General features: G+C 36.3%; 2 protein-coding genes across 6 annotated transcripts; both read right to left on the bottom strand.

The window, feature by feature from the left end:
* Nucleotides 1-774: 774 nt before the first annotated feature.
* Nucleotides 775-4,344, bottom strand: LOC114725811 (ATP-dependent Clp protease adapter protein CLPS1, chloroplastic-like). Of its 2 annotated transcripts, XM_028912378.1 has the most exons (4): nt 4,195-4,344; nt 3,079-3,150; nt 2,849-2,999; nt 775-1,443 (listed from the first exon to the last, which is right to left on the bottom strand). In XM_028912378.1, the coding sequence occupies exons 1-4, from the start codon at nt 4,256-4,258 to the stop codon at nt 1,182-1,184; spliced, it is 549 nt and encodes a 182-aa protein (XP_028768211.1). In that variant the 5' UTR covers nt 4,259-4,344; the 3' UTR covers nt 775-1,181. The 2 variants fall into 2 exon arrangements, with proteins under 2 accessions (XP_028768211.1, XP_028768212.1); XM_028912379.1 differs by lacking the exon at nt 3,079-3,150 and having other exon boundaries at nt 4,195-4,337.
* A 1,037-nt stretch (nt 4,345-5,381) lies between these two features.
* LOC114725802 (mediator of RNA polymerase II transcription subunit 25) lies at nt 5,382-22,660 on the bottom strand. Of its 4 annotated transcripts, none has more exons than XM_028912365.1 (17): nt 22,497-22,660; nt 22,168-22,351; nt 19,822-19,852; nt 18,782-18,845; nt 18,279-18,409; nt 17,051-17,260; nt 16,889-16,954; nt 16,400-16,607; nt 11,612-11,679; nt 10,691-11,518; nt 9,524-9,577; nt 9,341-9,369; nt 8,525-8,593; nt 8,327-8,411; nt 7,248-7,334; nt 5,911-6,181; nt 5,382-5,845 (listed from the first exon to the last, which is right to left on the bottom strand). In XM_028912365.1, exons 2-17 carry the CDS (start codon nt 22,263-22,265, stop codon nt 5,703-5,705), a joined length of 2,442 nt encoding a protein of 813 aa, XP_028768198.1. In that variant the 5' UTR covers nt 22,266-22,351; nt 22,497-22,660; the 3' UTR covers nt 5,382-5,702. The 4 variants fall into 4 exon arrangements, with proteins under 4 accessions (XP_028768198.1, XP_028768196.1, XP_028768195.1 ...); XM_028912363.1 differs by having other exon boundaries at nt 5,382-6,181; nt 10,691-11,080; nt 11,150-11,518; XM_028912362.1 differs by having other exon boundaries at nt 5,382-6,181.
* Between the last annotated feature and the right edge of the window lie 329 nt (nt 22,661-22,989).

The following is a 22,989-nucleotide window of genomic DNA, read 5'->3' as shown; positions in this document are numbered from 1 at the left end:
CCCTTTGATTTTCTTATCTCTCTATTACTCTGGTCTCTCTCTAACTCTGCACCCTCTCTTTCGTCGTTCCAAACGAAACTTGGACGGCTATCCTACCTGTGACTCCGAATTCCAAGTTTACGGAAATTCATATTTTCAGATTCATATCTTAAAACTTTGCCAAAAATTACCATATATGTATGTGTCTGTGTACCTTTTTTTTTTTCTTTGGCTAAAGCATAGGTATCCTCCTATTGGAGGCAATCGTATTCGAAGTACTGTCAGGCACTAAACGTGGGTACCTCTCCGAGTGGGGATTCAAATTTTGGTTCGTCACGTTGTGAGAGACTAGTCCCTTCTGCTAAATTCAATCCCGTTGGTCTGTGTACATATATTTGTATATATGCATATGCGCACCTCCCTCATCCCCCGTCCTTCTAATTCTATAATCATCCCAAGCCCTAGAAAATAGAATTCTTATAACTTGGTGGCTTATTACGTATAATTTGTAAGAAATTACATTTGATCCTTTTACGAAAAATGCATCAGTTTATAATAATAATTCTTGTCAATGAGAATAATAATTAGTCTATTTTTATGGATAGTATCCGTATTAGTTACGATATTTTATTAAATAATCTTACTGCATGTAGAATTGTTTCAAAAAACTCATGATAAAATAGTTAAACTAATTTAAACAAATTTAGAAGTTCTCTGTGTCCATGTTTCTGGAATGCTATTCAATATATACAATGCAAATAAAAGAAACAAAAGTTATGTAATTAAAACGAGTAATGAAAATTAAACTCACAAGATAATTATGCACAACTATTATACGAGTTACTAGACGCAGGTACAAAAGAAATACACGAACTCGTTTTCTACTGACAACACAACGGCACATTCGTACAACTGGCATTACCCAAACAAGTCCTATTCACAGAAACTAAAGACAAAGCAGAGACTCATTGTGGTCACCTACGTTAACAACACCAAGTAACCACATTTCTGATACGGAAGTTGTGAAATTTTTTATTGAAAGACACAACCATCCCTTATAATTCACAGGATGACCATACCTTTTCTCCTTTTCTTTGTTCTTGTAACGTTCATGAGGACAAATTTATGTACACAGACTAAAATCTGGAAATTTTGCTTTTCAACAACATAGAACATAATCAGATTTACAAAGAGGCCAATGATTAGCACCCACCACTTGCAGGTTCAATTGAACTCAGCAGGCCATTGCCTCTTAGCTGCATGCAGTGTTCTTCAGCATCAGCTTGGGCACAGATAATGACCACTGACAATCCATTGTAGTGAGCATCTAGCATGATGTCATATGCATTATCAAGGGTCATGCCAGGAATGACCTTCATCAATACTTGTACAACGTATTCCCTTCTGTTGAAGTCATCATTGTGCAATATTACTCGATATGGCGGCGCTAATTTCCGTGATTTCCTGCATGTCTTGGGAAACCAGAATTAAATATTTTCTTTCACTCTCACAAATTTTTTATACATGAAGTACAAATATAGGACCTTAATAACAAAATTATTAATGATAGTTAACAACCTTCATCTTTTCAAGAATCATACTCCTTTTCCAAACCTCCCCTATTCAATTTTATTGGCAGAAGTAACATAATAGATCTAGTCTATTTACTCACCCAGCTTTACATAAATTGAACAAGGATATATTTGGTAATGGCTAATAAACACTGCAGCGTACTTCGTAAAGCGTTGGCCAAAAGAAAAGCTGAAAAAGAGTAGACTTGGGACCAAAGGGAGTAACACTCCCTCCGGATTTTTTTTTTTTTTGGGTAATCAAATGAAAGTATTTCTTTGGACTTGAATATAAGAAACAACTACCTATTATTCCTTATATTAATTGAAAATTTCCTGTATCACCCTCATCAATTAAGTCAACATCGTTATATAACCATTATATGAAGCAACTGATAAGGGCATTTTGGGAAAAAAGGAAGATCATAAACATATTTATTGCTTTTCACTGTATTCTTTGGTTTGTGCAACTTGATTACTAGTATCTAGAGGAGTGATAGATAAATATGCAAAGTTAATATGCTAAAAGCTAACCACTAGCACAATCAAACAAAATAACAGCTGACCCCCGAGCATAGAACCAAGAGAGAAAACTCTAAAACTTAACTCAGTAATCTGATTTATGAATTCAAGTGTCAACAAAGAGAAAACGCATGAAACCAAAGCAATATTATAAATATGCAGGCTGCAGAAGTCTAACATGAGTAGAACTCATCAGAACAAGAAAAAAATGACCAAACAACCCAAAATAAAAATATTGATTAGAAAACCCTCTAGATTAAAAAAAAAAAAAAAAACAAACAAACAATAACTAACTACAGAACGATCTGCATAATTCACTATAGGATCCCTCTAGACTGTTATATTAGGAAGGTTAGGCAAAAACAGCTATTCAATTTTTCCAAGCGACACTCCTAATAGTGTTTAAAATTAAAGGGGCTAAAGAAGCAAGTGATACGCATTACACGATATAAAATAATACATATTTGGCATGATTTAATCAAATAATATCTCCATTCTTCCACAAGACAGTTTTACCAGCATCTAGACTAGCTTTTATAGCAAACGATTGCATACCTTAAATTCCTGTTCCTATTAAAAGTGACAATATTGGAAGAACTCACAACAGCTTCCTGTTATTAAACCATGGCACTTCCTATATATCTTCCTTTCATCCAATGGTTTTAGATTGCAAACGCAATCCCCTAACACTTGTAATTAATACAGTCAAGTTGTAAAACCAAGTCAGCCCAATCAAAGAATTTTAATGTGAAGCTTTCCACATCAAAATTGCTCTATACCTCAGGTCAAATTCAGATTCACGGCCAGGAGTTCCTTTTTCAATAACTGGCTTCTCCAGCAGTCCTCCTCCTCTGCCTGGTCCTGTTGCTAATACAGCCATGGGAATGCAAAGATTGGAGCATGGTCCTCTGCAAGAAGAATATTTGTCCCCTGTATTGTGAATTTTTCTTCAGTAAGTGTTCTTGGAGCACTCAATCATACACAGAAGAGTTCAAGATTTTATGTTTACCAAAAGAGAGGGTCAGCATACTAGTATTACACAAATATAAGCAAATTAAGTATGACTCTTGATGCATCTCCCCTCTAACACAAATGAGAGATGCTTGTCACTTATCTGCTACTTTTATCCATGTTTTGTTACTTAATTGCCGCTAGAATCATGCTTTAATTTTCCAAACACCAATTCTCTTGCTGATTCTTTTAGTAGAAAAATTCGCAAACAGAAACAGAAATCTCCAGAAAGAAAATCTACCTCTGCCCAAGTCCTAAAGTTGAAGTGGTTTCTTAGCATTTATTCCCAGAAAAATAATCCATTGATTTGACAACCGCATGAAATGATCAGACACTCGATCTCATATTCTCATTGTAGAAGCTAACACAGATTTTCGATTCTTGATGGAATAGCTTTAGTGGCCTGTTTGGTATGGCGAGATAAACAGAATACCTTTCTAGCGCAAAAAACGAGAATGTTTATTATGTCATTATTATGCTAACCAATGTTTTGATTCTTTCTGATCACTTTTCCACAATAGAAGCACGCATATTATCTACACGGCATGAAAACATATTCTTTTTAAGTTTTATTTCTTTACGTTCCGAGTACGGGATGAGCAGTTGTTCCTGACTCATTTCTAGTTCAGTAAGGAATTTGACATCTGCGTATAAGTATAGATTTTTATGTAATCATAATTCTGGAAAAGGGAGGAAAATATGGAAATTGGAGAAACAAGAAAAAATCAGTGAAAGTTGTCAATCCAATTTTCTGAGATTCTGCATATGTTGCTCTATCTTCAGAGCTTATAGATTAAATTAAAACAATGGAGAGCCACTCGTATTGATGAATTGAAGCTTCCGAAGTGCTCCTGTTGGATTGCAACTTAATACTCGGTAGCCAATTAAAAAACAAACAAACAAACTTCCCAGCGAAAACGTTCCAGAAGAGAAAAATAAAAATCACGTATGGGGATAAATAAGATCAGCAGGAGTAATTAATGAAAACGCCAGAAAATTTGCAGGAATCGTGATAGAGAAGCTCGAAATGAAAGAGTAACAGAATAGAGTAGAAGTCAAAATATTCGGAGAAGAAAGGCAAAAATGGGAGCGAGAAGAGAAATGAAGAAAGTACCAGGCTTAGAATTGAAGACGTGGTTGGGAGAGAGAGCAAATCTCCCACACATCGCACTCTCCATCTCCCTCCCCCTATCTCTCTATCTCTTCTATGCCTCTGGTGGAGATTTTTGGTTTTCAGTTCACCTGCGTATAAAGAGAGGAAGGGGGCAAAACAAAAAAAGAAACCTGACACGTGCCTCCTAATCTCTCTTTTTCCCCTCCATTTTTTTGAGTGAAATGTGTCCTAGACTGTGTTTGTTGATCCTTCCTTCCAATGGGGTTGTAACTTATAAGGTGAATTTGAAATAGCTCATAACTAATTTTTTATTCATGATTTACAGAATATGATAAGTACATAAAAAGAGCTTTGTGTGTTGACTTATATAAAAGGCGTTTATAAATAATTTGAAACATTATCTCAATAAGTCCCAAAATTTAATGAGTCAATTGGTGGTAGTAAACTAACAATAAAATTGAATAAAATGGATGTAGAATCTCTGTAATTTTACCAATAAATGATGGGTTAAGTGACAAAATAAGATGTAATACACTTTAAAGAATTATCTTAAATCTTTTTTTAGTAGTATAAGATGCTTAAATATCCTGACTGATCAAACAATATAATTTAACAATCAAATTTAATGGCAAAAAATATAATATTTTTACTATGAGAACAAACTTAAATTACATCTTTAATTTTCGGATGAGAAATGAAGAAAAAAACCATCTACAGGAAAGGCCAAATACCGGATGTGGATGATTTACTGCGGGGGAAAAATCTCTAATCTTAGTACTATTAAAAAGGTGTATTTTGTTCAATAACTTTGTGCAAAAAAAAAAAAAAAAAGAAGAATCGTAATTCAACGATTTGAACTTTTCAGATTTTTTTTATTACTGGCACAAAATGGCACTATCTTTTGGATAGTCGTTTTCTTCTGATTTCATAATATTATGTATCATTACACTTAATTATTAATAATTATAATTATAGATTCCCTTAATATTTGCTGCAATGATAAATTTTTAATTGACTGTTTTAAATTCAACGTGTAATTATAAATAAATATTAACTTGCTCAATTTTAAATATTAAGCTATGAAATTTAACAGTGCCCTTTTTTCACACATCGGTTCCAGCAAATGCTAAACCAGCTTTAACCACCTCTCCCATGCAAGGAGATTGCTTTGCCAGGCACCAAATGCCTTGAATAATTTCTTTACCGATTTAGTTTCAAAAACATATTTATCACCCAAATACGCGCATATAAACATGGGGAAGGGTGACATGCCACAGCATCTAGCTAGCAAACTTCCATTTAGTTATTAACATTCTAACGGTAGTGTTTCCTGCATAAATCTTCATGGTTCATCGGCAAAAGACATCATCCCAAGACTATACCATTGCAATCTGAAATTGAACCTAACACTATCAATGCCAAGGGCCCAATGCTTCAAATAACATTAAGCTAAAGACTCGTAGATCGTTACTCTAATAGATTATTGGGGAACTAAATGCAAAACTAAGCTAACTCATGAATCCACCTCCACCCATGTTGGGTGCACCTTGCGATGATACCTGTCCCTGAGACACCAGTTGTGACCGTCCTGAACCTTGAACGTACGCCGCTTGACTCATTCCTGCACCAACCAATTGCTGTTGCTGAGGAATCTGCTGCTGATGTTGCAATTGCTGAAGCTGAGGAAGCTGCTGCTGCTGCTGCAGCTGCGGGAGTGCTGCTGCTGCTGCTGAAGCTGCGGGAGTTGCTGCTGCTGCAGCTGGGAGAGTTGTTGCTGCTGCACCGGAGGAAGTTGCTGCTGCTGTGGTTGTTGCAGCTGAGGAAGTTGCTGTTGCTGCATGTGGGCAACCTGCTGTGGCTGCTGTTGTTGCATCTGTGTAAGATGCTGCTGCTGCTGCATCTGCTGGTGTTGCTGCTGCTGCTGCTGTTGCTGTTGCATTTGTTGCTGCTGCTGACTGGATAATTGTGGCTTAAATACCACCATGTCCTGTTTGTATAACAATTTTCAGAGAAATATTGGAAGCATGCATAAACAGATATCATTATGGTTTGGAACTTCAAAAAATTGGGTTTGTTGAGGAGATTTAGAGTAGAATAGTTTCAGGTTGACTTTAACCTCCAAGGGAAGGTAGAAGTTTAGGTTGCACAAGTACAGTTACAAGTATCCTACCCTTGCGTGAATGGGGATTTAACAATTCTCTTTCAAAATATAAGGTGCAAGTATAGTAATAGTCCCTCCAATTGAAAATATGAACATCAAATAACTAATTCATGCAATGAAAAAAGTTAGTTAAAATTGGTTAAAGACAATAAATATGTAAAACAATGCAATTTACTTTCCTAAAACACCCTCATTTATGAAGAGGGTAAGTGGAAGAGAGAATGAGTGGGAAAAGAGAGAATGAATGAAAAAAGAGATGAAAGAGACAAATAATTAATTAGGGGTACAAATGGAAAAAATGCATTAAATGATTAGACAAATTCAAGGTGATGCTCATTATTTAAAAAAAAAAAAAAAAATTAAGCCCCTCCAAAGATTTGATGCTTATATTTTGAACCAGAGGGAGTATTGCATAAATAAAGAATAATATACATAATACAACATGCCCACTACAATTAAAAATAGATAATGACCGTTCTGCATATATAATCAAACCAAAGCTCAATTGCCTGTTGATAGCGTCATGATTGTGTTGGCGTGAGAAACACGTTAGTCACATTAAATGTGTGAAAATAGGCGTGTCTAAGCCGTATAGTTTATTCATCCCCTGGGAAAGAGAAGAGTAGCCCAACTTCTAGACTTATTACAGCGTAAATAGCATTAAATGGAAGAGTCAACAACTAATTGAGGTGTACTTAGCTTGAACTCTCACAACAGTATAATAAACAGAATGTTGCATGCACCTTGAAGTTGGCATACTTCAAAGAAACTCAAACGCTTTTCACGTGTGAGCAAATTGATTGTGAAAGTAAGTGTGGATTTCATTTATCCCGGTTCCCACAAAAGGGAAGAAAATTTAATGCTCAAGAGGCTTGAGTTCAGAATTTCTCACCCCAGGAAAAAGCATCCCAATCAAGCGGCAGGCTTTATCAGAGACAGATAGTAGCAACGTCTGTGATGGTAATTGGATTACTGCACACTGTAATGGAAGAAGAAACATTCAGCACCAGACTAGGCTTACCAAACCAAGAAATATAACGGTTCAGCCATAAGGGCCATAATTTCAAGCACAAAAATAGTTCAAATTAAGCTGATGTTGATATTGTCACCTCTTATTTTTGTAGGATTGAGTTGGAGCACAGGTAAAATTATAGAGGATTGGAGAGCACTATTGAGCCTTCTCTCTTTCCCTTTGCTTCCTACGGTCGTTTTTACATCCTTTAATTGACCTAGGAGATTTTATTTTATGCCCCCTTTTTGTCCTGCTCTTCTTTTTCTTGTCAATTCTTCTTTACTTGCTCAAAAGAGAAACACAGGAAATGCTGCCCGTTTGTTTTGCACGAGTCTCATAAGCATACTGTGCCTATATTCTCCTAATTCAAGTTTACCATAATTATCTCCTATGCATGCAAACAAACAAAGAATACCCGCGAAACAAGTTCACAGCATATGCAGGCAGCAGGCACAAAATACACAACTGTTACAATCCTTCAATGGAACAGGTAAATTGTCCATTCTGATTCCGTGCCTTAAAAGTGGAGTTAGAAATAACAGAGGATAATTATACAAGTGTGATTTACAAATTTTGAGTGACTGGTTATATCTGGTAACAAAACCTCCTAGTTACTTGCTTATACAAATTTGGAACACATCGAATTGAAGACACCAACACATACTAGGACATCTTAGATATAAATTGAAACTTTTAAACACTTCGAAGATAACCTCATGCATACAGTCCTAGTTCCATGCGATTTAATCTTATATTTTCAGTGATGTGATTTTTTTTAATCTTCCAATTTAATTAATTGGAAATCCACACATTGCAAAAGCCACATTTTATCTTCTTTCTAGAACAAGGCTCGGTTATCAAGAAGCAACAATACTTTATTGACTAATAAGATTGTTATGTTATAGATTAGCAGAAGAAACTAAAGAAAAGGAAGAAATTAAGATGCACTGATAACTTACCAGCTTCTTTTCCTGAAGCTGAGCAAGAAATCCATGTGGGTTCATAGCCCGAAAAACTAGGAAATCTGCCTTTCCAACGTATTGCCTTGTGTCAAAGCATTGTCAAGTCAGAATATATACAGAATAATGCCTGGACCAATATAAAGCTACACACACTAAATAAGCAAGACCAAAGCTAAGCACAAAAAAAGAAGTTACTTGTTATTCATGTGATCTTGAGATATAAGACGAACTATTTGCATTGTTGGTGGCCAGTTCGATGCAAGCCTGGGACCCATAAAAAGCAGTCATTAGATTTTTTTAATTACTGCCAAGTTAGGCCAATATAGGTGACAATCTAAAGCCACTGATAGTGATTTAGACCAGGTAGACATTTAGGAAAATCCCACACTGCTTCAGCCATATTGGTATAATTTTGGAGCACATGATGTGTCATGATAAGTTGAATTTTTCATACCAGTCTTAAGGTAATTTATTATGAAGAAATGGGAGAAATTTCAACCTAAATAGTTATGATCACTTCCATATGCGCATAATACAAAATACTCATGCACACTTTGCTCCGTTAAAAGCATGTCCTGCCCATGTGAAAAATTATAGAACTTATAAAGGAAACCTTGAAATCGATTTCATAAATCACTAGAATTAAAACTCAAAGGGAGGTTGGAAGTTTGATCCTTGCTGTTCCAAGTATCCAAATTAAAGAATCTAGGAACTTATTGATTTCATAAATCAGTAGAATAAAAACTCAAAAGTGAGCTTCTCAAGATGCTTATTAATAATTGTTACCCAGTATTGAAAGTATGGTTCCGTGAATATAATCATCTAATGACTCAAAACTTCTGAAAAACCAATTAAGCCATCAAGGAAAGAGAAGTCAGTAATTTCTTTAATAAAGAGGCAGCTCAACAAACCAATGAGAAAAGAATATTGAGCCGACAGTTTTAGAAAGTCTAACCACTGACAATGATCCCTAGACTTCTACGAAGAAAGAATATGAGTTCCTGAACTTACGACTCAGAAGCTGAATAACTCCGATACCCCTGCCATGAAGAAAGTACTCATCAAATTAACACATGCCACAAACTTGGAGGAATTGCTGCTATTATGAAAGAGACTGAAAATGCACAAAATTAATGCAATGGTCAAGTAAGAAGAAGTAAGCCAGATAGTTTTTATCAAGCTTTGAGATGATACCTCTAGTCTGGTGATAAATACAGGCTGTCCTTGTCTTTGCCCAGATAAACTTCCCTGCATGAATAGCAACAATTAAAGATATAAAACTGATGCAAAAGCATGCGAGAATAACAATAAGGAATTTTCATGACCCGTGCTTTGTAGCAATTCCTACTTATCATTTGATGATCTACAGTTATTAATGGTTACAGCCACCGGACAACATAGAATTGATTTATAGAATTTTAGAAAACAAAGAGATAACTTCAATGAGATTAAAGCAGAATTGTAAGGATCTATTAGATTTAATGAACGCCAAATAGTATAAACAACTACAGCAGTAAGCATTTTGAGCAAATTCTTTCCTCGCCTCTTGCTTCTATCAGTGATATTATCCATTTCATAATGTCAAATATCCAGAATTTTTCAGAGATATCAGAGATTAAGGTAGTACGGGCTATGATCATTGCATCATGCGTGATAAATAAAAATTGAAAATTGTAGCAAAGCAAAAACGATATAATGCAACCTACAATACAAACATTTATGGTATGTAATTACTAAATAGTGATAATGAGAATCTAAAATCAATGTGGGCAAGAGTAAGGAGGACACAGCAGAGGATTTAGAAAGATAGAGATATAAGCTGCACTTGTCAAAAATATTCTCCTCAAGTTAAAGATACTAACAGGAAAACAAAGACATGATCCAACAAAATCTAATTGAAGAAACTATGGTCTCCCTTAGTGAACCATAACAGAAAAGGCAACCATTGCAATTAAAATGAAAACCACAGTTTGCAATAACAGTCTCGATTTGTCGGCCAAAAAAAAAAACAGTTAATTTGTCTAAGATAAACACTTCGTTTCATGTCAAATAACAGTTTAGAATTAGATGCCCGAAAATTGATTAGCAGTAATACTTCAAAAACATACTCCAATCACGCTAAACTCAAGAATAAGCCTTACAAGGGATAAGTGGCATAAATTATTCTTATCAAATCTAAAGAAACTGATGACAAATGCATGATGGTCAACTGATGCTGGACAAAATTCATTATAGAGAAGATGTTAGGATTTCACATTCCATGCCAATTATTTTAAAATTTTCTCAAGGAAAAAAGAAAATGCATGAAAGCCAAAGCTTGAGAGGCAGATTTACAGGGGTTAAAAAGGGATCAGGACAAACCTCCCAAACCTTCACATATTTTGATTGTGTAGATTGCATAGCACCTGAGGTCTGTTGTTGTAAAGGCATATTAGCTGCTGCATTATTCACACCAAGTGGTTGCATTCCCTGTTGTACTTGCTGAGACATTCCGGGAGTAGGAATCATTGTACCAGTCCCAGAAGAGACAACTGATGGACCAAGGCTACTCATCACATTTTGGTTCATGTTAACTCCACTTTGCACCATTTGGGCGCCGCCAATGTTTCCTTGGCTCATGGCTAACCCTGGCTGACCCATACTAACAGTACCTTGCAGATTTCCCAGTGGTTGTGAAATCCCAATATTTGAACTTCCAGACAAATTTGACGTGGCTGAAGTTAATGAACCAAGACCTGAGTTTGCTCCAACCTGCATGGAACCAGTGAGAGATCCAGAACTAGTTATTGAATTTATGCCTGACTGTCCTGATGAAAATACATTTTGAACAGCAGGTACAGAAGATGCCATTCCGCTGGATATCATGTTCGACATGTGCATAGCCACAGGAGTTTGACCCATTGACTGAAGTCCCATTGAGGTTCCTCCACTTAGCACCTGTCGTGCTTGAGAAAGATTGTTAAGAATGTTGACATTTGCTTGAGCAGGACCCACTGGGCGCAAGGGCTGTGACACTGACATCATGGGCTTTACATCCTGTGTATTTTCATTACTTGCCATAATATCTTGAGAAGCAGAAGACGGAGACGAAGTCTGCAAGCTTGGGACACCTTGACTAGGAGCACGTGGAACTGATGGCATATGAGGAAAAGTAGGTCCTGTAACCATGGAAGTAACAGGAACGGGCTCCTGAAGAGATATGATAAATCCGGGATCATTATGGGGGTAAAACAAATCAGTGCCAAATTTTAATAATATTTTCATACAAATTGAGGATCTTACCACTTTTATAGTAGCAGTGCCAATATTGCCCACAGAAATTGGTTGCCGGTTTGTGATAGATCCATTAACTAAAAATCCATAGAAAAAGCAGCAATATTAATGGAGCTTATAACAATTTTTAACCAACAGATAAAAGAAGAAATATGGTAAAATCAGAATTATTAGAATTTAAAAGAATTAATTGTATAGAGCTGTACATATCCAGCTCTGTATTATTTTTTATTTTCCTCAATCAGGTTTTCCCTTTTTATATTATGGGGGTTCCTCAATATATATTGTGAGATCAATAAAAATTATCTTCAGTGCAATGACTCATATGGCATTAGAGCATGAGACAAAAACCGAAGACGGTGATCCTTAAACAGGCATGGAGTTGAACTCCGGTGAGGAAGTTGCACACTTTAAAATGACTTCGGGCCTTGATGGCTCCTCCATGTCCAACTGGTGCCAAATTGGGGGTTCCATCATGGTGACTTCTATTCTTGAAGGGCCAGTGGTTCTGATCATACCACAGAAGCTAAACAACGAAAATTAGTTTGAGAGGGCCCAGGCAATAGAATTTGCAGTTGAAGATTGTGGAAAGGCTGGATATATCACTAGTGAAACACCCTTATCAGGGCATCGAAGATTCAGGCCATGCAATGCTGTCTTGGTTGGTGAATGTTATTATCCCAATGATAAAGAAGAGTCTTGGTTGGTGAATGTTATTATCCCAAGGATAAAGAAGAGCTTCATGTTTCTCCCAACTACAAATGAAATCTAGGATGTTGTTTGAGACTCCTATATTCAAGTCCTTTATATAGATAATGGCACAAAGTACTTTAACACCACCCTAGGAGAGTACCTAAACAAACAAGGAATTCTACATTAAAGTGCACATGCTTATAGCCCTCAACAAAATGTGTTAGGTACGAGAAGCAAACCCCAAAGTGGAGGGAGAGAACAAATGGGTGATGAGGAGGAGAGAATGCCACACCTTGATTTAAAACCTTAAAGCTCAAGTTTGTGGGTCCCTATGCTATATTATATACTACCTCTGGTCTTAAATATAAGATTTACTTTGTAGAACAATTTGCACCACAAACTAAATCTTATATTTAGGACTAGGGGTAGTATTAATTAGTTCCCAACTTTATCAGATGTAAGACTTCCTACATCAACTCAAGTCACCCAAACTGAAACATCCTAATAATCTCCCCTTCAAATGTGAGTCCATTAGCTCCCTATATTGAAGATGCCACAAACATCAAGTTCTTGATAAAGACAAGCTAGAGCCAAACCAATTTATACAAGTCCAAGACAAAGCCTAGCTTTGATACCAGTTGTTAGGAAAGAGGAGTGAAACCTAAAAACCGGGGGAGAGAACAAATGAGCAATAAGGAGTGGAGGACACCACATCTTAACTCAAAACATCAAGCTCAAGTTTATAGGTCCTTACACTAAATTATATATTACTTATCAAGCCCAACTATATCCCATGTCAGGCTTCTCGTATCAACACAAGTCCACTCACACTTACACATCTTAACAATAAAATGGAATTGCTGGGAGAAAGAATAGGCATGAATGGATAAGCTTGTCCTTCCAGACCCCTCTTGAAGTTCTTGTCATCCTAACTATTACCTATATTAGACATCGGATGCCAGCAAAATCTTGTCCTTCAACACCCCTCTTGAAGTTCGTCATACCAATTATCCCATATCTCACCTTGAGAATAAGCTTCCTTTGAAAGTTTTTGGGTGAATGGAAAACTTAATCCTAGAGTGGTCAAATGTGTTTCTTGGTTATTCTACATCTCAAAAAGGTTAGTAGTGTTATGACCCCATTAAAAAGAGAATTTTTGTTGGTTGTGATGCCACCTTTAATGAAGAACATCCTTTTTACTCTTACTCTTCAATTCAGGGGAGATTTGGAGAGAATTTCATGCCATGGAAAAAAGAGAGTTACCTAGTTCCTTGCTACCCTTAAGCGCTAAGTCTGAGAGTAGTACCAATATTGAGAGTAAGACCATGGTAGAAAATATTCCAATGCTAGAAACTGAACTGAATCCTAACAGAAGGGGAGACAAAAATGCAACCAACACAACTGGAAAGGATTTGATTATCCACACATGGATGAAGAAAACAAGTAATAAGTCAAAGGTACACAACTTGAGTCAGATCCAATGGCATATCCTGACCCGGAAAGGGAAGATAATTTTGTTGATACTGATTCTGTTGTGTAATGATAATATGGTAAATGGCAAAGTAAGGATTCTAAGCATTAGTTAGGAAACAGCTGTTAGAACCATTGACAACTGTATATAGATCTATCTACCTACTTGTATTTTAGATTATGCAAGAATAATACAACTGCATTATTTAGTCTCTAATTCCTTTGTCCCCTTTTCAAATCCTTCCATTCTTTTCTCTGCTCTCCCTTCAAGTACCCTCTCTCTTTTTCTTTCCTGTCCAAATTACAAACCTGCATCAGATTCAAAGACAGAACAAGGTAATCTTGATGATTCCAAACCCGTAAGTGAAGTCCATGATCAGTCTTCCTCGTTCCCATTGCTCTTAGAAAGATGCCCTAATCATGAACTTTACATCCTATAGAGAAATCTGTATCTTTCAAAGCCCTTTCACCTTAGCATTGTGCTTTCATTATTGATCTTAATAGGATAAAGATGCCTAACGACATTGAGTAGGCTTTTAGAATTCCTTAGGGGACAAAAGCTGTTTGAGAATAGAAGCAAGCCCAAGAAAAGAATGGCCCGAAGGAAAGACTACAGAGATACAAGGCAAGACTGGTACCACACAAACAAGCTCCCTATACTAAAGACACCATAAACACCAAGTCCTTGCTTAAATTAAGGCTTCCCACATCGTTTTTACACAAGTCCCTACCATAACCAAGGCTTTAATAGCAATAAGAAGACAAAGCATACAAGTGGGCTTGACAATATATTTTAACCCAAAACCTCAAGACTCAAGTTTATGAGTCCTTCCACTTTTATACATTTCTCTTATTAAGCCCAATTCTATTTGACATGGGACTTCTGACATCAAGTTGAATTTGTTCACACTGACATTTCCTAACATATCACATTGTCCTTGGCAGCCAATCTAGATTGGCTTCTTCACTAGCTTAATGTTAAAAATGCCTTCCTAAATTGTGATTAAAAAGAAAAAAGCATCCATGACATTTCCTCCTAGTTTTGACAATGGGAGAAGTAACTAGGTCTCCAGGCTGAAGAAATCCCTTCATGGGCTCAAGTAGTCTCCTAATGCATAGTTTGAGAGATTCGCTAATATTCTAAAACAAAAGGGTATACTTAAGGGGAAATAGATCATACAATATTCTTCAAGCATTAGGAAGGTAAGACTATCCTAATTGTCTGTGCGGATGACACTAAAGTGCCTCAATCCAAGAGGAAAATCTAAACATCTTAAAGGCAGCAAGTATTAGATCTACTAGAAGAAACGCGTATGCTTGGTTGCAAGGCTAGTGATATTCCAATTGGGATTACCAAAGAACAAAATGATGGGAAACTTGTTAAAGAAAAAAGATAGCAAAATCTTGTTGGAAAATTGATATACTCTCCCATACAAGACCATATATTGCCGTTGTAATTAGTGATGTGAGCTAGCACTCACATTGTCCAAACCAAAAACACTTAGAGGTGGTATAAAAGATTTTGAAATACCTAGAAAGAGCTCCAGGTAGAGGCTTGTGGTTTAAAAAATTGAACTAGACTTGTAAAGATGTCTACATTAATCCTGACTGGGAAGATTCACTTGAGGATAGAAGATCAACATCGGGGTATTGCACATTTATATGGGACAACCTAGTTACATGAATAAGTAAGAAGCAGAGTCTTGTGGCCCAAAGTAGTGCTGAAGCAGAATTTCATTCTACTGGTCATGGGATCTATGAAAGGTTGTGAATTAAGAGAGTGCTAGAAGAGTTGCCAAAACAAATCCTCCTATTAAACTCTACTGTAAAAACAAGGCAGCTATTAATATCTCTCACAATCTTGTACAACATGACAAGACCAAGCAACACAGGTGGACAGATATTTCACCAAAGAAAAGATTGAAGCAAGCGTTGTATGCCTCAATTATGTGCCAACAACAAATATCTTCAGAAAGGGGCTTCTGATTAGGCGGGCAAGTTGGACATGCTAAACATATATGATCCAACTTGAGAGGGAGTGTGGGATAATCAAAATTATTAGAATATAATAGAATTGACTGTATAGGGTTGCACATATGAGGCTCTTTATTATTTTTTATTTTCCCCAATTTTATATACCCCTAGTATTATGTTTTTTTCCTTTCTATCATGGGGGCTGCTCTATATATATTGTCATATTGTGAGATCAATAAAAATCATCTTCAATGCAAAGACACGCAAGAAATAAGCCACTTAATCAGTGACCTTCCAGTCTCAATTTATATGCATTACAGAAACTATCCTAGAACCCTAAAATAAGAGCTCCAGAGGAAAATAAAGAAGACAATATTTTGTAGTAGTATATGGTATGAGCTCAACTTCAATGATGCTACCATAGGGGCACTGGCAGTCAGTTCATGTCTACGTAAACTGTCTTTTCACCCCCAAAGCCATTCATATCAACAACAGAAGCTGAATGCAGCACAAAGTCATATATTTGAGATCTAAGATTGTATGATGTGTTCAATCATCCAAATGATGCCAAAAGATCATACAAGTGTCAAACAAGCAAGTCTGTACACATGACTACGGTATTTGATAGGTGATGCATCTGTTAAGAGGCTTATAATCAACCTTGTGGCATAGAAGTAGGTACTGTCCCAGTAACTGGTGCAACAGGGCCTGCATCCACTTTGACAGGACTCTGATTTGAAGGTACAGTTGTGATCCCAGAAGGGCTCAAAGCAGAACGGGCTTCCCTGAAACCTTCAGATATTAAAATAAGAAAATGGGAGTTCTTTGTATCAACAGGTGGATCAGCTGTGCGGCTGTTTCGCTTTCCCTACATTGCCAAAGGGATGTAGTCAACTTCATGAAGAGCTCAAACGCTAATTTCATTTGTATGCTGAATTTGAAAATAAACATTAAAAAAGGGGGGAAATAGCAAATAGTTCACTAAATATGCTCTACTTCTGCTTTACAAGATATCAGCATCGACTTAACTAAGTTATCAGATCATGTTTGTTGTATGAGTAGTTTATCTTAGACAAAGTATCTGATATCTCATCCTTTGAAAATAAAATAAATAATTCTTTTCTGAAAAGAGTTGCAATCCATCCTTACCGCATTGTAAATGGCTTTAACTTTGGGGAGCTGCTTTGGACAGATAACAGATAGAGAAACAGAACACTGCATGCAAAAGATTACATTCCAAATATAAGAGAACAATGAGAGCAAGGAAACCAAGTTCCACCCCACCCCCCTTTTTTAAGAAAAAGGGAACACCTGAGGAAATGCTTTAGCAACAGCTTCGGCATCATGTACATGATTCCCTGCATCTGATTCTATGGTTTCACCTTGATCTAAATTCTGTGGTCGTGGTACATAAACTGGTGTCGGCAAAGAATATGGATTGCTTGCTGCAACAAGAATGCAGTGCTTTTGCAAGTCCACATTCTGTTGATTCTGGCTTCCATTTTTAGAAGTGGGGAACATCTGAGAAATTGAACATTTTGGCATGAATAAGATTCCAGGTTTTCAAAAAGAACCACTTGACAATTTTAGATAACGCATTTCAATATTTTAATTATTATAGAAGGACTTGTGTACGAGACTACAAAACAGGTCATCCAAAACAGGTGCACGTTGTTACTTACATGAATAGCAAAACAAAAGAGCTGCATAAATCAAATACATAATAGGACTAGTTTTAGCACAAATTCCAACACGAAGTAGCATCAAAATACAGTAGCAATAGAAAAACAGACATTATTGACTATCTAATATTTAGGTTACTAAGCAACGATTTCATCAGTGATTTGAGATTCGGCAGATGATAAGGAATGAGATATTTCCTAGTCTTTTGCTTGACCGACAAGGAAGAGAGGTCCTAAATAATCACTAAGGAAGATGAAACACCACAGTAGAGTTCAAGCTCTAATCTTCTATTTTCTCTTGCGCTTTTTTTTTTTTTTTTTGGGTAGAGGGGGTCCTGTGATTGGAGCATATGCAAAAATGCTGGCATGCAACCACTACAGAGCAGCTCTTCAACTTAATCAAAGAAAAACTTGATAATTTCAGAACAAATTTCTCTAGCCCAACTGAATCCAATCCATTTTATTTCCATGTTCAGTCAATCAAGGTTAACCACCGATTTTGGGCTTGGAAAAGGAGCCCAAGAAGGAAACTGGGTTGGTTTACAGGCCCCATCCAACCCATACACACCCCCACATTAAACAATATATTTTGCTCAGTCCCTTTCTTTTCTCCTGAACTTCTGCTCTCCCCATAGTTCTCATCACCATAACATTTGCTGCCAATCAGCAAGCTTTTGAATCTGGCCTTGTACAAGATCCCCTAAACGTCAATACATTTCTCTTTTACATTAGAATATTCCATTCAAAGTAAGCAAGTTCGGGGTGCTGGCATTAAGAAATGGGAGAGTCTGTCAAATGAAACTTGAAAGGAGAACGTGATTCAACGAAGAAAGAAAGTGGAAACTAAACATATATACCATGAGAGCTTCAGAGAGCCCTTCTGCCATTGCGACATCATCAAAACCACCACCAACAAAGGGTAGACCTGAAAGCCATTGGAAGAATGTATCAAGGTCCCTTGTCCAGCCACTCCGTTGCGAAAGGCAAGCTGCATTCAGAGATGCCCAATTAAGTAAAGATACTCCATATATTAGCCAATTGCATACATATTTTCTGGTGTGAGAGAGCAGAATTCAGACTTAAAACGCAACAAACAATTGTTGATATATTCTATGCTTAAAATTATACTCAATTCATCCAAAGAAATCACACTCGTCAGTTAAAGTGCATAGGACAGGTCACACAAGAATACTTAAAGAGAAATAGCAAGTGATAGAATAATATATGTTTACATGCACTTAAAAGAATAGACTCACAATCATGGATCAACTTCATCTGAAGTTCTAATAATTCAGTAGTAATGCAGTCTAAACAAGAGAAGATTTTAATAACACCATTTAAAGATTGTGCAAAAATGTACCAGAATAACATCCACGAGTACTAAAGGTGACTAATGCAAACTCAACATTGGAAGTCGAAGGCTTCTGCATTAAAAGGAGTAGGAGAAATTAATAGACAAGCAAACAAAAGACAATTATTTGTCAAGCTAGAAAAAATATCACGTCTACTAAGATATAAAAAGCTAGAAACTAATGTACTCCACATATTATTGAGGGCCTAGGCTTTTTCCACACTACACATGCTAATAGCATTTATGGGACTTCACCTAATAGCTTAAACCTTCAAGATCGATTAATGCTCCTGTATAGCAATCAGAGAAAATTTTCCTTAATATTTCTTTCTTTCTTTTTACAAAAGAAAATCAGTATGAGGTAGAAGAGAAGAAATAGCATTAGCAGCCAGAAGATTTCTGGAAAAACATAAGAGAGAGGAGGCACAAAGAGACTCAACTGCATATAAAGCTGTTCAGCCTCTGCATTTCAAAAATTACAATTCATTTGAAACAAAAAGACTCGTTGACAGAGAAGTAAAATGAGGCTGTAAACAAAACTTCATCCCACAGTAGTAGTAAGATCAAGAAGATAAACTTGAAGATATGAGCAGTCCTTGCCTATAATAGTAGTAATTTCAACAGTATCACATTAAAACCTTGCAAGCTTCCAACGCCTAATAAATCCTTTGGATTACTTGCACAACTTTCCTCTATCCAAGTAATTGAATCACAGTAAGCCAACAATGACTTCAATATAGAGTTTAGTACTTGTAAATTTCAATAGACAGCACAAAATAAGACCACATAAAAATATTGAGGTAGTTGATTAGTTGAAACTATCCAATGGATTGCCAAGACCAAATCATGCATGTCTCCAATGCATCAATGACCAGTATTGAAGCCTTATTCATTTATAAGAGCTTTAGACCAAGCCAAAATAACAATTATACTATTGGCAACAACAGACAGCTCATAAAAAGTGAGCAAAGTCACACTGGACAATAATATCTTCCTTTTATCTTTCCCCTTGATGGTATTATTTTCATTTGAGTGAAAATCAGGCATACCTGGCCAGCTGAGTCATTTCCACCAAAAGACCTGTATGAATAACATAAGATGTTAAAAATGCTGTGTTATGCTATACTGACAAAACCGTAAAGCAAGGTAATTCTGAAGACTCAATTTATTTATTTAAACTAAAACAGGAACGACTTCACATATGAGGACTGTTATAATTTACAGCACACGAAAAAGGAATCTCCTGAAAATCATCACCCAGCACTAGATAAAATAACTGGAGGTGGTGAAGGGTGAAAATACCAAGTATGTTCAATATTTTACTGGTAATGGTCTGTTCCCAAAGAACATGCTTTTACACAATAGTCTCCCCAGTTTGCAGAGCTTCTTTTGCCTATTAAATATTGATAAACTACAATAACAAGTACTGATGATTTTAACATGACACGTTATATAGTCTATAAGCAATATTGTTAGCATGTAATAAGGATGCCCATTTAAGCTTTTACAATGTGTTTCCGAGATTCTACTCATTTTAGATAAAAATTTTAACACATTATACAACAGTTATAAGTGAGTGATGGCTCAAGTATATGCAAACAAAAAGATGAGATCTCTTATCTTATTAAGTGTTGAACTGTGAAACCACCTCTATGTCATTATACCATTTAGACATGATTAATAAATTTAGAACAAAGCAAAAGAAGCTTATTTTTGTTATAATATCTTGGCAGATTTTACATTTACATTCACTTAAATCATTATTAATTAATAGCAAATAACATGTGTAGGCTCATGCAGCATTACAATGTAGCTCATATTACATAAACAACAAAAATTTAATGATAAAAAAACTAGTATGTTAAAAACTAAACTCTCATCAGACGTCACATTTAAAGCATGACTCATACCAACAACATAATCATTCAAAATCTAACTAATTAACCATAAAACTCAACATCAGACCTGTGAGTGATAAACATGTCTGTCTCTGCCAAAAATTGATACAATGGGAAAGAAATATCGGGAGTGCAGGAGTATCAAAAAATAAATTTTTGTGTACAGAGAGTTTATGGTGATTTGGATATTTAACTAATTAGCATTAGTTTGGGTTTACAAGAGTGGGATTAACATTAAGTTAGGATTTCTCTTCTATCATTTGGGGTTTGCCAGTTAAAGGATTCCTACAAATTTGGATTTGTCAGGCATGAAGTCAGAACTGAGAATGTGTTTAATTGTTTCCCCACTTCTGTCCTTCCTCCCTTTCTCTCACCCCATAATCTCTCTCTTTCCTTCACTTTCTATTTGTCCAACATCAATTGTCCCATGGTGTAGGGGCATAAAGAGTAGGACAAAGCATTGAATCCATTCCTAGCAATTTTAATTCTTGAATGAAGAGAAATTAAGAAAAATAAAAGTAGCCCAAAAGTAATGGGCAAATGATTTAACGTGGCTAGAATAAAGTCTAGGATTCAGTTCACAAGGATCTTGCCATTCTTCTTCTTCTTCTTTTGTTGTTTTTTTTTTTTTTTGGGGGGGGGGGGGATCATATATTTAAATTTACCTCCCATGCCCATGTAAACCAGAAATATATAGGCAACGAATGATCCTGCCTTTAAAATAAGTGTTAGAAGCTAGAAGTTAGGACCCAGCATCCAAATACTATGAGAAATTCAAACCAGGTAACTGTTGGTTCTTTCCCCTTAATGATATCTTTGGGGCGATCCCCCCAAGGTTTGATTCAGAAGCCAAGAAAATGTGTCAAACGTCCACGGTATTAAACCGTGATTTCATCCACCTTCAACAGAAATTTTACAGTTGAGACGGCAAAAGTTTTGCAACTTGGATTAAAATGACTAAATCCCAAGTCCACTAAGTGATGGTTTGCCAATATCTATTTGATCAGATCCATAAGAAATAGTTAATAACGGAAGATCAATTCTCAGAGTGTCACTTTTAAGACCAGTTCCTGAATTTATCAACTGATTGCATTAAAGCCATTTGCTCCATAAGAAGGGTATCTACAGTCAACTCAGAAATGAAAGACAAGAAATACAACATCTAAACCAACGAAAACAACCGGGTTTATAAGATTAGCATTACGTCTTCAAGTTCTCAGAATTTGAAAGGAAAAAGTGAAGGGGGATGGGTGTTTTGCCAATTCTCTATAAATGACAGTAATTATCGAGAGATAAGACTCCTTCCATCACTAACAACATGCCAGAAGCTGAAATTTGAAAATTCAGGTCAATGAAATAAACTTGAATAGGGGTTGAAGCAAACTGCATTTTTACACACCAAAATCAGAGCTCCAAACGCCAGAACTCAAGGGGAGTAAGAAAAAATCCCCAAGTTTGACTCAATATAAAAACACAGATACCAAAAAAGAACGCAACCTTATTATCTTATCAAGGTAATCCGCAAGAATGGTTTGCCAATACGGTCCCATAGCAGCGGTGCTTTCGACTACGACAATCAGCTGTTTCTCCGCCATGATCGATTCTGAGTCTTGGAGACACGCAGTAAAGTGAAGTGCGTCTAAGCCAAACGATCACTCTGATTAGCCGTAGCTTATTCTCTCTGGAAAAACAAGAAACAGTGAGCATGAATATGACACATATGGCCGATCCACTGTGCCGAAGGCGTAGCAGAAATGGAAAGAGATGAATTGCATTAAAAAAGTATCGCTTTTTTGGATTAGAATTTCAGAGGGAAAAATCCATACCCGGCAATGGCCAGCGAGCGACCCCGCGCTCTGAACGGAAAGGTTGGTGGTTATAACAAATCGGCGAACTCCCAACAAGGCTTGCTTCTTGGTTTAGAAGCGCGCAGAGAAAAGTGTAACGACCTGGCCGGGAGCTGGGCTGGGAAAACTGCGTCAGGTGACTAGAATAACACACGCGCACACACACGCACAGGCCAAAAAAAGCTGCGTACATAAATATAAATCAAGAAAAGGAAGAAAAAGATTTAATTATCTTAAAATTTATTAATAAGTAAAAAGTAAGTAAAAACTGATAGTAAGTTTAAATTGATTACTTGTTATTAGAATTTTTTCATAATTAAATTTTTTAAGACCTCTTGAAAATTCTCCTATCAAGAAAAGCGTAGTACAAACTACAAATTCAAGAAACGGAGAAATGGTTTTTGTTTCCTTCTTGATTTACGGAAGAAACGGAACTTCAAACAAAAAAAATGAAGCAAAATAAACGGATAAC

The sequence above is a fragment of the Neltuma alba genome, unplaced genomic scaffold (genome assembly GCF_004799145.2).
Source record: "Neltuma alba isolate B1F8T4 unplaced genomic scaffold, ASM479914v2 tig00012280_pilon, whole genome shotgun sequence".
NCBI lineage: Eukaryota > Viridiplantae > Streptophyta > Magnoliopsida > Fabales > Fabaceae > Neltuma > Neltuma alba.
Note: the sequence above shows the minus strand (reverse complement) of the source record. Positions and strands in the feature narration are given on the sequence as shown.